At 42.0% G+C, this 13,361-nt stretch overlaps 1 protein-coding gene across 1 annotated transcript in view; it reads left to right on the forward strand.

The window, feature by feature from the left end:
• Positions 1-13,361, forward strand: part of CACNA2D4 (calcium voltage-gated channel auxiliary subunit alpha2delta 4) — a 924,019-nt gene that overhangs the window by 274,724 nt on the left and 635,934 nt on the right. Inside the window, exon 5 of the mRNA XM_078673672.1 lies at positions 5,050-5,212. Coding sequence (XP_078529798.1) covers positions 5,050-5,212 — 163 coding nt within the window. The remainder of the gene's footprint in view (positions 1-5,049; positions 5,213-13,361) is intronic.

Genomic DNA, 13,361 nt, shown 5'->3' on the forward strand with positions numbered 1-13,361 from the left:
CTTTGTAGAGGTATTCAGGTAAAGCAGTGACTAAAAAGACACACAAATAGAATTCAGCTCATGAACTACTAACATTTACTACTACACGATTCCCCAAATGGTAACCATTACTCGGCCTGAAAAAAATTCATTACACTTATATTACAGGTAGGTTTAAAGCAAAGTAATAACTGAAGGCAAAGCTTGAAGTATCCATTTTATTTTATAATGCTGATACAGGATGTTGGAAGAGACCATACCAAACGGCAGCATTCGAGAGCGTGAGCATCTCGTACCCTGTCCGCATTGAGCGGGCCTGTGAGAATCCACTCAGAATTACCAGTTTGCACGTTCTCACACACATTTTCCACAGTTTTCACCTTCTCTGTGGACCTACACACATGCACCTAATGCCCTTTGATACCACACTTATGGCACACTGACCCTTTGGCATATCAATTTGGGCTGTTGGAATAGTGGGTAAAACTGCCACATATAAAACCTTTGACCTTCTGTGTGTTTTGGCCATTTTTCAACTTTGCAACAGAAGACTCAATTCAATTCAATTCAAAAGACCTTTATTCGAATTTCATAAAATCCATAAAAGTACAACAATAAAAAACAGACAGTACCATTTCATAAATAAATCGATTTGCAGTGATCATAATCAAACATATTTTTGCTGGTCTCATAAATCAGATTTTCAGGGATTTTCCATCATTTTGCGTGCGCGAGATATCAGTCTCAAAAAAGTGCTTGTGCGAAAAATTAGTTCATCTGTGTCCAATAAAAGCAACATAGAATAAGACTCCCCTAAAGAGAGAGGTCTTCTTTTTCTAAAATATGGGGTTAAAAACCAGTTAATATACTTTAAGTAAAATTTACAGAAAAATAGGAAGTGCAAATCATTCTGTGTACTTGTACCATCGCACGGACACGGGTTATAATGTGCAGCACGACAATAACCCAAAGGGAAACCCAATAAAAATTTCACAGAACCCACCCTAAGGCGGAATAACAATGATCTTTCCCAGTTGGTCATGAGGAGAGTGAGGTAGAGCGGGAGTGGTTGTCTACACAATTCATTCCCCATGTATGTCGCAACGGTGGGTTTGAGTGTTTCCCTTCCCATTCTTTCTGAACTGTACAATGCATAAAAGCTGGTTTGACCTCGTTCTTATCTTTAGGCTCAATCCTAAGTGGATCATAGAAAAGATCTCCCCTACCCACGGCATGCAGAGTCTTAGAAACTCCCGCGAGCCAGGGGATAGCTAAGCCCTGTTCACATTTAAGACAGTCTTTTATAATATCCTGTTAGGGCAGCTGAATTGTTCCTCCAGATCCTAATCCAGAATAGAGCTGGTCTAGTTCAGATAAAATCACATGTATAGGGGAGGTTTAGTTCCCTATGACAAATGAACTCAGAGGATGAGATGGGGGCACCCAGCATCCTTCTACAGAACCGGTTTTCTTCTCCTTGAATGCTGGGACTTGTCCCAAGACCCCAAACCTCTGCCCATATGTTGCTACAGGTACACACTGTAGCCTAAAAATTTTTAAAATAGCTCTAGTGCCGCCTATTTTCTTTGGGCGTGGCAAGCTCAAAATAGAATTGGTGGCTTTCGAGAACTTGCCCATGGCGTGGGCAAAATGCCCATTCCATGAGCCGTTCGCAGCGAAAACCAAACCTAGATATGGGAATGTGTTCACAGATTCTAATTTAACTCTCCCTATATATATAGTGTTGAGCTTCCACTTCCCAGGCCCGCATGCCATAATAAAAGATTTTTTTAAATTCACATGCAGATCTAAACCCTCCATATATTGAACAAAAGTTTTAATAAGTAAACGCAGGGCATTAGGTGTGCGGCTCATAAGAACCGCATCATTTGCGTATAATAAAACTGGTAGTAGTTGTCCCTGGATAGTTGGCACATCTGTGGTCACTTGTTTTAGGGATTTGGCTAGGCCATTGATATAAATGATAAAAAGCAGGGGAGCTAAAACGCACCCCTGTCTTACCCCCCTACCTATTTTAATAGGTCCAGATACTTCCCCGCCTGTCCCGATCCTGACCTCTACCTTAAGGTCAGTGTGGAGATAGGCCAGGAAATTAACAAGAGCTTCGTCCAGTCCATAGTCCAAAATAATGGACCATAGTTTGGATCTATTGACTAGATCGAAGGCGGATGAAAGATCCATGAATGCAAGGTAAATAGGGGATGATCGAGTGATGTTATACTTATCGATTATTAGCTTCAAATTCAAACATTGCTCCACCGTGCCCACCCTGCTCCTGAATCCCATCTGCAACAGAAGACACTTTAAAAAACATTTCCTCTGCTAGCCTGAAGTATTTTTCCCTCAGTAACTTCATGAATACTGCTCTGTACAGAACTTTTGTCCAACGCCAGAGCATTACTTCTCATATCCTTCATCCAACCTGACATGTTCTCCATGTGTTGCACAATGGCAATGGCTTCCTTGAGAGTAGGATTCCTGGACAAGTTTCTCTTGCACTCTGTTGCAAGTGGTGCATCTCACTAATTGATCTCTTACGAGAGATTCAGTTAATTCTCTGAACTCACATATGCGAGCCAAGGGCTTTAAAGAGGCAACATAATTACCCACTTTTATCATTAGGTTCCAGTACCCTGGTGAACAATTTGTGGTGTTCTAACACTACACTTATATGTGGCCCAAAGTACTGCTCTAGCATTTTCATGGACATTAAAAAAACATCTGAGGGTTCTCATTCACCATTACTAACAGCCAACTCATCAATGCTGTCATAGAAATTACGTCCCTCAACGCCAGGATTATGCAGTAGAATGGCTTGTTTCATGTAAACAGAACATTTCTCTCCTCAATGGCCACCCAATTGGAGTCAAATAGTTTTCTTCACCTTTTCCAAGACAAAAGGGGCTCCCCCTTCTCTAACAGAAAAACTGGGGGTTGAGACATGCTAGTAGTTGAATGTTAGCAGATGTACATTTGTACTGCACAAAAGTTAAACAAAATTCAATAAATTCTCACAAAAATCCTGTTGCAGGCTTTTTCTGTGACAAAACTGGGCAGCACATTCACTGAAATTGAAATGCCTCAAAGATCACTGGATGATCAGCGTAATAATGTATAAGACCGGTCAGCGATTTGTTAAAATGAATCATTTGCCTCAAACAAATATGGTGGTCGACGCTGCTGTACATGTGACAACGTCACTAAGACACGTTGGCTCCCACATAAACTCATGTACTTGTGTTTGGGACGAAGCTGTGCGCGTGACCTCATCACGCTGTTTATGCTGACGAATCTTGTTGCCGCAGTTCCCAGTAACGTCTGCCCCTGATGATGCACAATCACCGGGGGCCTGCATATTCACACTCCGACGGCTGCTTCTGCTGTTTGCTTCCACGGCTCCCTAGCAATGGCTGCCTGCGAGGATGTACAACCACTGGCACCTCGAGCTGATACACATTCATCGGAGACTCGAGTCCAGCCAAAAGTTCTCAAAACTACAACACCTGACACAACAGTTCGACACAGGTAACACAATGCGCAAGGAAGGCTACGTTACCCAATACAAGTTGAAATCCTCGCTCCTTCACTAATGCCGCTTGAAATTATAGATTCCTCATAAACGTTGTACTGGTGCAAAAAGGGAAGTTGGTGGTGCAGAACACTTGTCCCCCATCAAGCGGAACTCATTGCCAGTATTGAGATGCCAATTTGATTTAAGTAGTCTAGCGTATTGCCATGAACTCATCACCACCAACATTTACAACATACCAGCTCAGCTCAGAGACTCCAACTGTCCCAACATAGAATTCTCATCAGGGACTCTCTTAACATTCTTGTCATGCGCTGCCTGTGTCCTAAAGGTACCAAGAATAGGAGATTACAACAGCTATCTATTTTGTTGAGTGCCACATGTTGCCACATTTTTGTAGTCGTTCTATGCCTTTCTTCTCAAATTTTTGCTACATTGCACCTATTATTTGACTGGAATTTGTTCTAGTTAGAGGTAATGCTTTACTTCCTGAAAGGACGTTTTTAAAGGCGACTAGATGATGTGATTATGTAGTTTGACACAAAATGCTCAGCATTTGACAGCATGAAATATTTATTAAAACACATTTAGCTAGTATGTGTATATCTATGTGGTATTTGTATAGCAAGGACTTAGGGCCTGATTTAGATCTTGGCGGACGGGTTACTCTGTCACTACGGCGACGGATATCCCATCCGCTGAAATATAATATTATATCCTATGAGGCTTATGTCCCTTCCACCAAGATAGAACTCGGACCCTTAGCCGAAACACAGTGGAGCGTTGTGCAGAGTCACAGGCATACATTCAATGAGTGATTGATTGGAGAAGTAGTTGGCTTCTGACAGTGGAATGGACCGTTAATTCAAGGTGATGTGGTTTCCATTTAAGAGGTTTGTCTGTAGCTCCTCCATAATTTGGAGCACTGGCAGAGCTGCATTGATGGATACAGGTATGTTATTCAGATCCTGAATTTACAGTTGAAGACCTGTTGCCACGCTTTTACTTTATTTCACTCCTTTATTTCCAGTCTGACGGTGACTGGCCTGCAGGTGTGCCGAGGCCTACCGCAAATGGCAAACTTGTCAACCAGCTCAGTGGGGTGCCCAGAGGAATCAGGGGCGGCCGCGACCCACAAGAGTTAATATCTGGTAGCATGGTTGAGTGAATTATGGCTCAAAGTGAGCATCAAGCTGGGCTCTAGGTTCCAATTGTCAATATATGCAACTAAGAGAGAGAAGGCTGTCAGGAAATAATTAACAAAGTCATTAATGATCTAAAATAAGACTGGCCATCTCATGAGCACAATGAATGTAATACAGGAACAGAATATGTTTTATTGTCAATGATCAACTCAAGTGTTTATATTGCTTGTGGGTAAGATGGTGATTTTGAATGATTTTCCCTAATTGAAAAAGAGCTTATCAGAGGTTCTAATGGTATTTTCATTCCCAACCCCTTATCCCCAGGAGGATTCTAGCTTTTCCCAGTCTATGACACTCTCTTCTCTTCCCCACCAGTTTGACTACTACAATTCTGTTCGGATTAACGAGAAGGACGAGAACGGAAACTATGTGGAACTTGGAGATGAATTTGTCCTGGAATCAAATGAGCATTTTAATAACATGATGGTGAACACATCTCTCAGCAACGTGCAGCTTCCAACCAATGTTTATAACAAAGGTAAGAGGCCTCATACCCTGGTGGGGGCTCATGCATGAACTGAACGCACTTGCCTGTCCATCGTGTGCAAACCTGTAGGAAGGGAAATAAAATTACATTTGTAGGATTGGTCATTGCTCATAATGTAGCCTTATAGCCCAGCTCCCGCGTTAAAGGCCAGAGCCAAAGGCGAGGGACTTCAACAAGGGACCGGGACTTTACTAGCCGGTATAGCCCCGCTACAAAGGGCTATAAGGCTATTAGAACCTTCTGCCACTAGAGGGCAGAATTTTCTAACAAAAAAAACAAAGGCTTCTCGAAGCTTGAGGGGATTTAAATCCCCTCGAGCTCCGAGAGGCCTTTGTAAAACATTGGACTGTTGCTCTGTGGGCCTTTACCAGGCCGTAGAAGCAGGGAGCACTCCATTGTCTTCAATGGAGCTACCAACATTCCAATGTTCTAATATCCTATATGAATTGCAATTTGGGGAACTGTACACATTTTGTTTAGTTTTACCTATAACTTGATTTTCTACTGCAAAACCTTTTTATGTGGAACAAATGTTACCCAAAAAGTACATTTGGTATATTGTACCTGCAAAACGAATAAAACTGCAATGAGGACAATAATTTGTCAAGAAAACAGTCTAACGTTTTCAATCTGAAAGTGCCATTATAACCTTTAAAATAGTCTGTTTATTAATTGAATTGATCCGAAACATTCCTTGTAAAAGCTTATTTTTGTTCACTGCTCCTCTGTTGGTGTGCTACCTGCTCATGAGGCATGTGTCTTGCCCACCCCAGCTTCACTGTGGCATTTTAGACTTGTCTTTTCTGGGAAAGGCCCCCGAGATCGAAGCATTTACCTGTAGAGCGCAGCTTTAGAGAAAGAGATTGGGCAGAGAGCGCAAAGGGGAAGGCCCACGGTGCACACCTTATTTTACATAAAAGCTCAGGCTTGTGGGAGGACAGGGACATGAGGGTTTTCAGGAAAAGCCATCACAGGAGTGTTGAGGGGTAGGCCCTGAAAGACAACAATTCTGGGGTGGCCAGGCATAAGTTACCTGTGCTATAAGCCTGACCCTAGGCATCCGAGGCTCTTGGTCTCCAGAGGCCCCCGCGGTCTAAGCCCGACCAGGGCTGTAGGCCGTATTGGAAGTGCTGAGGGACGCAGGGCGCTGAACACTGACCTTTTGACCCCAGTATTTTGTTGAGGACAGGGAATCTGGCAAAGCCAGTGGGAAGGATTTTACAGTAGGAGAGTTCAGTGACAATGACATTATCTGCAACACAACAGTGCTGGTGATCTGGAAGGTGCCTTCTGTGAGCCACTTCTGCCGGGAGCAGCCTGTCATCATGCCCTGATAACCACAATACTAGTCCCAAGCCAGTGACCTCAGTAAAAACATTCATACTTGCAGTCTCCTGCATCTGATTGTTAATGTGGGATATTGTACCAGCAAAAAAAAAAAATACTGCAATGAGGACAATAATGGCCGAGAAAGCAGTCTAACTTTTTCAATCTGAAAGTGCCATTATAAACTTTAAAATAGTCAGTTTGTTAATTTAATTGACCTGAATAATTCCTTGTAAAATCCTATTTTTGTTGGGGGTGTTCCTGCAACTCCTCAAATGAACATCATTTCATAACATTTGCAAAATTGAAATTGTCCAGTTTCATACGAACCTCTACAGTGAAGGGGCTGAAGATGACATTAAAAGGATGTATTTGCAATTATAAAAGTGGGTGTCTCAAATTCTTTACCCTCACTGACCCTTTTCTATTCTGCTTGGATGTAAAAGGAGGCTGGTCCAGCCCGCAACAATGTCCTCTTACCACGCTCAAGTATTTTCATGGCATAGGAAGATTTGAGCTCCTTCTCTTGCTTGAATCTTGAAATTGTTGTACTTGTCAAATAGTAGCATATTCATTAGACATTCGTTACCTAAAATTGCTGTCTGTAATTTAGGAAACCGGTATTACAATACATCAATCTTCGGTGTAATCATTAAATAACCCCGCCACTAGTCGTATGGACATTTGCTCATCGACTAGGAGAAGTAAGGAGCAATCATCTACATTAATCCAACTGACATGTTAAATCATTAATGACTTTTATCACAAAAAGAACCTCCAGCAGGGGCTGACCAACGGTTCAGCACCTCAATCCCTAAATACAAAAAATGATAAGTGTTCTGTGCATCCACTTCTTGAGCCTGCTGCAGTTAAGCTCAACTGTAGACCAGCGGGACAGAATCTGTTGACGGAAAGAAGGTGATCCAGGAATGTAGTCAGATTCATCGAATAAGTCCAGCAGTTTCTTTTATTGTAGAAAATTTCTAAAAATTGGACATCAGCCAATGCGTTTCGTTCCCTGGGGGAACTTCAACAGGGCTTAAGTGTAATACGAAGAATATTGCCTTTTCACTTACATATAGTCCTGTTAGAGGGAATAACCTCGCAGGTATACATCCAATACAATAGTCCGTTGTGGATGTATACCTGAGAGGTTATTCCCTCTAACAGGACTACATCTAAGTGAAAAGGCAATATTCTTCTGATTGATTCTGACCTCATTCCTGGTGCACCTTCTTTCCGTCAACATTAATGACTTTTAGTTCAGTCAATAAAGAGAGTTTTGTATGATTTAAAGGGATTTATTTTAATTTCTTTTAGTTTTTAATGATTGTATCCAATAAAATTAGCCTTTTAAGCATCAGCATTGGAAATTAACATAGTTCTATAATTGATATTTCAATGTAAGGTAAAATAGGGCATAAGTCAAGACAATAGTAATTATTGTTTAATGCGGCAAGTTTATTCCATAAAGGAAGTACCTTAATCTAAATATATTAGTATAAGTTGAAAATAAGGTGTCAGTTCAGAAACTGAATGAAGAGTTCTGATGAGCTCCAAATCAGCAGACCAATAAAAATAAGTAAAGCAACCTCGCACGAAGAGAAGTATCAGAAATTCAAACATGAATCTCCAGTCAGAGAGTCGGAGAAGGAATCCAGCCGCTACTCTGGAAACACACACTAATATGAATATACAAAATTCTATGTAATATGCAACATTATTTTCTTTCATCTCCTATGTCCTGCAGGAGAATTTCAGTAAACTCCTGGGAATAGGCAAGCTCCCCATTTTCTCATACTGGTGCAAAAGACTTTAGACATTAGATAGATAGAATAAAGATCTCTGGGGCCGCAACATTGGCCTAGTGATATGGGGACGCTCCCACAACCAGCGGCGGTAGTTCGTAATCTTGGATTCCTTGTGGATGAAAAACTATCCATGAGACAGCAGGCTACAAAGGTGGCTGCCATCTGTTTTGTTACTCTAAGATGGCTCCAGAAAATTTTATGGATGTTGCCCATATCTTCCCAGAGAACTGTTGTCCAGGCGTTGGTCGTTTCCCGCCTGGATTACGGTAATGTTCTCTATCTCGGAGCTGAACGTATCAACAACCAAAATTCTTCAAGTGGTGCAAAATGCGTCTGCCCGTCTCCTCCGTAATGTCCCAAGAAGAACTTCTGCTGCCTACGCCTTGCGCGATCTCCACTGGCTCAGAGTTCCGAGTCGCATTAAATTTAAAGCCTTGTGTTATCTGTTTAAGATCAGGCAAGACTCGGCGCCTAAATATTTGCAGAGTTTGGTGCAACCCTATAAACCTCACCGTATGCTGAGATCATCCGAGAATGGTGATTTCATCATTCCAAGGTTTAAGCTTGTAAAAATGGGTGGTCGGTCTTTTTTCCACCTGGGCCCTAAGCTCTGGAATGCTTTACGGGTGACTTTAAAGTTGGAGACAAACATGCTTCGTTTCCGGAAGGGACTCAAAACTTTGCTTTTTGAGTGTTCTGTCTGATGTATCAGTTCCATCTTTATCACCTGCTTTTCTTTCTCGAGTCTATCCCTAGCGCCGGGAAACCCACTATGGGTAGCTGTGCGCGTTATAAGTTTAAATAAATAAATATTAAAAGGTTACATATTTTGCATGCTGTGGTCGAGACTGTTCTTCTCATGACTAATTCTTATGTTGCCCCCTCTCTTTCCTGTTGGAACTTACTAATTATCTTACAAAACAAGTGCCTATTCACTAGCTAGCAGGAAAACTACAACATCTGCAGAAAAAAAGAGTAAAACATCTTGTGCAAACAATGACTCAACATGAAAACAGGCCTTTGATGTGAATGCATTATTTTCAGTTAACATGGCTTTGACAGTTAGGCTAACTTAAGCTGCACTTATTTATTCACTTGCAGGCTTATATCTTTTACTATGATTGCCTAGTATAAATCTTCGTGATTAGTATATGTGCTATTTAAAAGATGGCTTTGCACATTTTTTATGAAAGCATTTTTGTTAGCGAATAAAATCTGCTCTGGAATATTTAACGCAAGGGGCACCTATAAGGTATCCAAGGACCTAGGGTATCAGTTTTGAGGAAAACAATGGTCCTTGTTGGAGGAATCAGAACAGGCAATAAATATAGAAAGAAATCAATTATATACATTCTATCCAGCCGGATAGTGCAATTTAATCAAAATTATTAGATACTGTCAAGGGACAGACGTAATACACAGTGGGATACAGTCCTGTATCCGAAATTCACAAAGATATGACAAGGTGACAGGTTACATAAAAAACAACAAGACAATCAGGTAAAACAGAGAGGGTTGCTTGTTCTCAAATGTACATGATAGGACAAGCATGATAAGTAACAACAGCCGTAACACATAATAACATAATTGTTTGTGTGCACAGTGTTTTTAAAGGTCGACGTCGTTTCGATCGCATTCACAAAATTATTGGGATCATCATCAGGACAGTGATACTGTAGGCCTGCACAATTAAATATATACAACTAAATAACCATATTGAAGTTTTGGGAAGAAAAAGGTGGAAAAAAGGGGGAGAAAAAACATGGGTCGTTATAGGCTCCTTCCCAGTTGGCAAAGTGCAAGCAGAAGATACTTAGTAGGACAAACACTCAATGTGGTCATAAACACATTACATGCTAAATGGTAGTGATGGTTGTGGGTAAATTTAAAAACGGGCTGAGAGTGGTTATGGTTTAGTTAGGTCTGTTTGATGCCAGGTGTTCGTGGGGAATAAGGAGTTGTGGCGGATAGAAAATAATGGATAGTGAAGATAACATGCTTATTTGAGCTAATGGTGAAAAATGCGGTAGTGCAACTGCACTTAATAAACAGTCATAACCGATGGGAGTCTTACGTATAAAAAGCTAAAACAACAAAGGCACATCACTGTCACAGTGTGACCGGTAGTTGAAACTGTGCTGGAAGAGCGGGTAGCTAACCCACTAATAGTGAAGGGCTGCGAGGGGATAACCATGCTAGTTGCACCACTGGGGCTTACCTTGATGAACCTTTATAATTAAAAGGATTGCGGAGAAGACGGCATGGGTCTCTGTGAAGCGGGCACTACGGGGGAAAAAAGCGGTGATTTAGGGGAGTGTTTGGGGTAGGATAAACAAGAATCTGTTAATACCGAGGAAAGCCGTAAAAGTTTACCTTTCAAATTGAGGCCGCGCCTATGGCATTGGTGGGTGTATACGGAGGCCGGGAACGCGATGATCCCTGCCGGGAAAATTAGTGAAGCGTCAGCCGGTAGCTAATGCGGGGTATAGATGGGATCAGTTGCTGATGGCGCGAGGCTTACCTTAAAGCTGATCCTTGCGGACGGTGCTGGGAGACACGGGGTCCAAGATAGTCGGTGGACGTGTGGCGTGAGCACAATGGCTCGGTATGGAAGCTCTGTGCTACACTGGCCAGGAGTGTTTTAATAACCGTGGGAAAGCCCGAGGAGGCACATAGACTAGTGCTGTGATTGTGGGGGCCATCTTGGGTGTGGGTGTCTCAATAAACAGTACGGGGGAGAAAATGTGCGGCACAGTGAGTGAATGATTATTAATGTGGGTGTTTTGAAGAACCCTTAAAAATGGGGAGGAACCATGAAGGAGGATATGTCTGAACGAAAAAGTGGCATAAAGCTGCAATGTTATCTGAATGAGGTTAACAACCAATTATTGGAAATATCGAAATACACTTGTACATATTGGAGGTAAAAAGGAGAGCATTTAGTTCACAACAGGGTGGTCCAGTCCATGGTGCATTGGGCATTGTGCAACGGATTCGGCTCTGATGTTGCCAGATCCTGATGCGTGCTTTCTGTGTTGTTTATCCTATGTAGATTTTTTCGCAGGGGCATTGAATCGCATAAATTACGTTACAAGAATTACAATTGGTAAAACTTTTTGATCTTAACATTATTGAAAGTAAATTATTTTCCTTCGATAGTGAACTCACACACACTGCAATTACCACCCTTTACGTGTCCTAGAATGGGGTTAAGTCCCCATAGTTCGGTTAGGGTAGCTGGTGGTTTTAGAGTAGGAAGGGCTGCCCTGACCAGGTAGTCTGTTATCTTTCGCCTTTTTCGGAAAGCAAACAGTGGACCGTCAATGCTCATGGTACCGGCATTAAGTATTGTCCAGTGATTGAGAACTGATTTGCGTATGGCGTTGGAGACAGGTGAAAGAGTAATAATGCAAACCATTCGGTTTTGATCACTTTTGGGCTTGGGAGATAAGAGCACTTCCCTTGGAAAGTACCAGGCTCTTTTGCGCGCATTGCGCACCAGGCGTCATGGGTATCTATGGGCTTGTAGTTTTGATGAAAGTACAGAAGCCTCACATAAATAGTCTTCTTTGTGATAACAATTCCTCCTGATGCATAGAAATTGTGAGTAAGGGAGAGAGTCTCTCAATGCACGAGGGTGATTGCTGTCATATTTGAGTAAAGTGTTTCGTTCTGTAGGCTTTCTGTATAAACTGGTAATCCGTTCGCCATTAGAGTGATGGATGGTGAGTTCCAGAAATGCTATGAAAGCTCTATTGTGTGTGACAGTGAAAGTGAGGCCTTGGCAGTTATTGTTGAGCCAGTGCAGGAACTGGTTGAGACTGTTTTCAGTGGAGTGCCAGATTAAAAAAATATCGTCAATGTATTGTTTCCACAAGGTGATACCTTCATGAAATGGATTATGTTGGGTGAGAATTCTGGAAGTTTCCAAATGGTTCATTGACAATATTGCTACATTTGGTGCCTAAACGACACCCATAGATGTACCCTTCACTTGCTGATAAAATTTGTTTTCAAAGAAAAAGAAGTTCCTTGTGAGGCACAGTTCCAGCAATTGTAACATGAAAATGGTGGGTACATTATGGGGACTGGGTTTTTCGTCAAGGGTATGCTCAATCATCAGCATTGCCTCTACTTGTGGTATATTAGTGTAGAGAGATTCTACATCTAAGGTACAAAGAATGTCAGTGTCAATGTTGAAGGGGTGTTTCTCAACCAAGTTGAGCATACTGTCTCTGATGTAGCACTCGGTTTTGGGAACAAAATTTATGAAAGAATTTACATATTGGCCCAATAGCGCTAAGATGGAGCCGCAGCCGGAAACTATGGGGTGTCCTGGTGGTGTGGTTTCATTTTTATGGATTTTGGGCAGAGTGTAAATTACAAGGGTACGTGGAGATTTGATATTGAGAAACAAGAATTCTTTTTAGCTAAGGAAACCTTGCATTTTTCCCTCAGTAGTCATTTGCAAGATCAGTTTTTGAAGTTCAAGTTTGTTGTTTTTTATGTAAACTGACACCTCGTCACTCTTTGTTTATCTTTGTGAATTTCGGACACGGGACTGTATCCCACTGTGTATTACATTGCAGCCTGCATGGAGAAAATCAGAGTGTGCATGACTGGTTTGGAAGGCCCCGACCAAACAGTCATTGTGCCCTCAGGAGTGGGCATACTACTCTTCCCCTGCCATACTACTCCTCCCCAGCTCTGGCTGCTCGCAGAGCAGCCCCGTCAACCTGCCCGCCGGCAAACAAACATAAAATGGTAAAATCTAGTACCCTTTTATGTTTCTGCTTCTTGCACTGCGAGAAAGCAGCGCGGAGACGCTCCTCTACCCTAGTGGAACAGCTGCCCCTGCAGCTATGTTTTGTGGCTTGCATGGTAAGAACTCGATAAAATGTCTTATTTTAAAATTGTATTACAATCTGTGCAGCACCACAAATGCTGCCTGCTGAAAACAGCACTGTCTATCAGGCTGTTCTGCTCAAAAACTCAGCCAGACT

The sequence above is a fragment of the Lissotriton helveticus genome, chromosome 1_1 (genome assembly GCF_964261635.1).
Source record: "Lissotriton helveticus chromosome 1_1, aLisHel1.1, whole genome shotgun sequence".
Classification (NCBI taxonomy): Eukaryota; Metazoa; Chordata; class Amphibia; order Caudata; family Salamandridae; genus Lissotriton; species Lissotriton helveticus.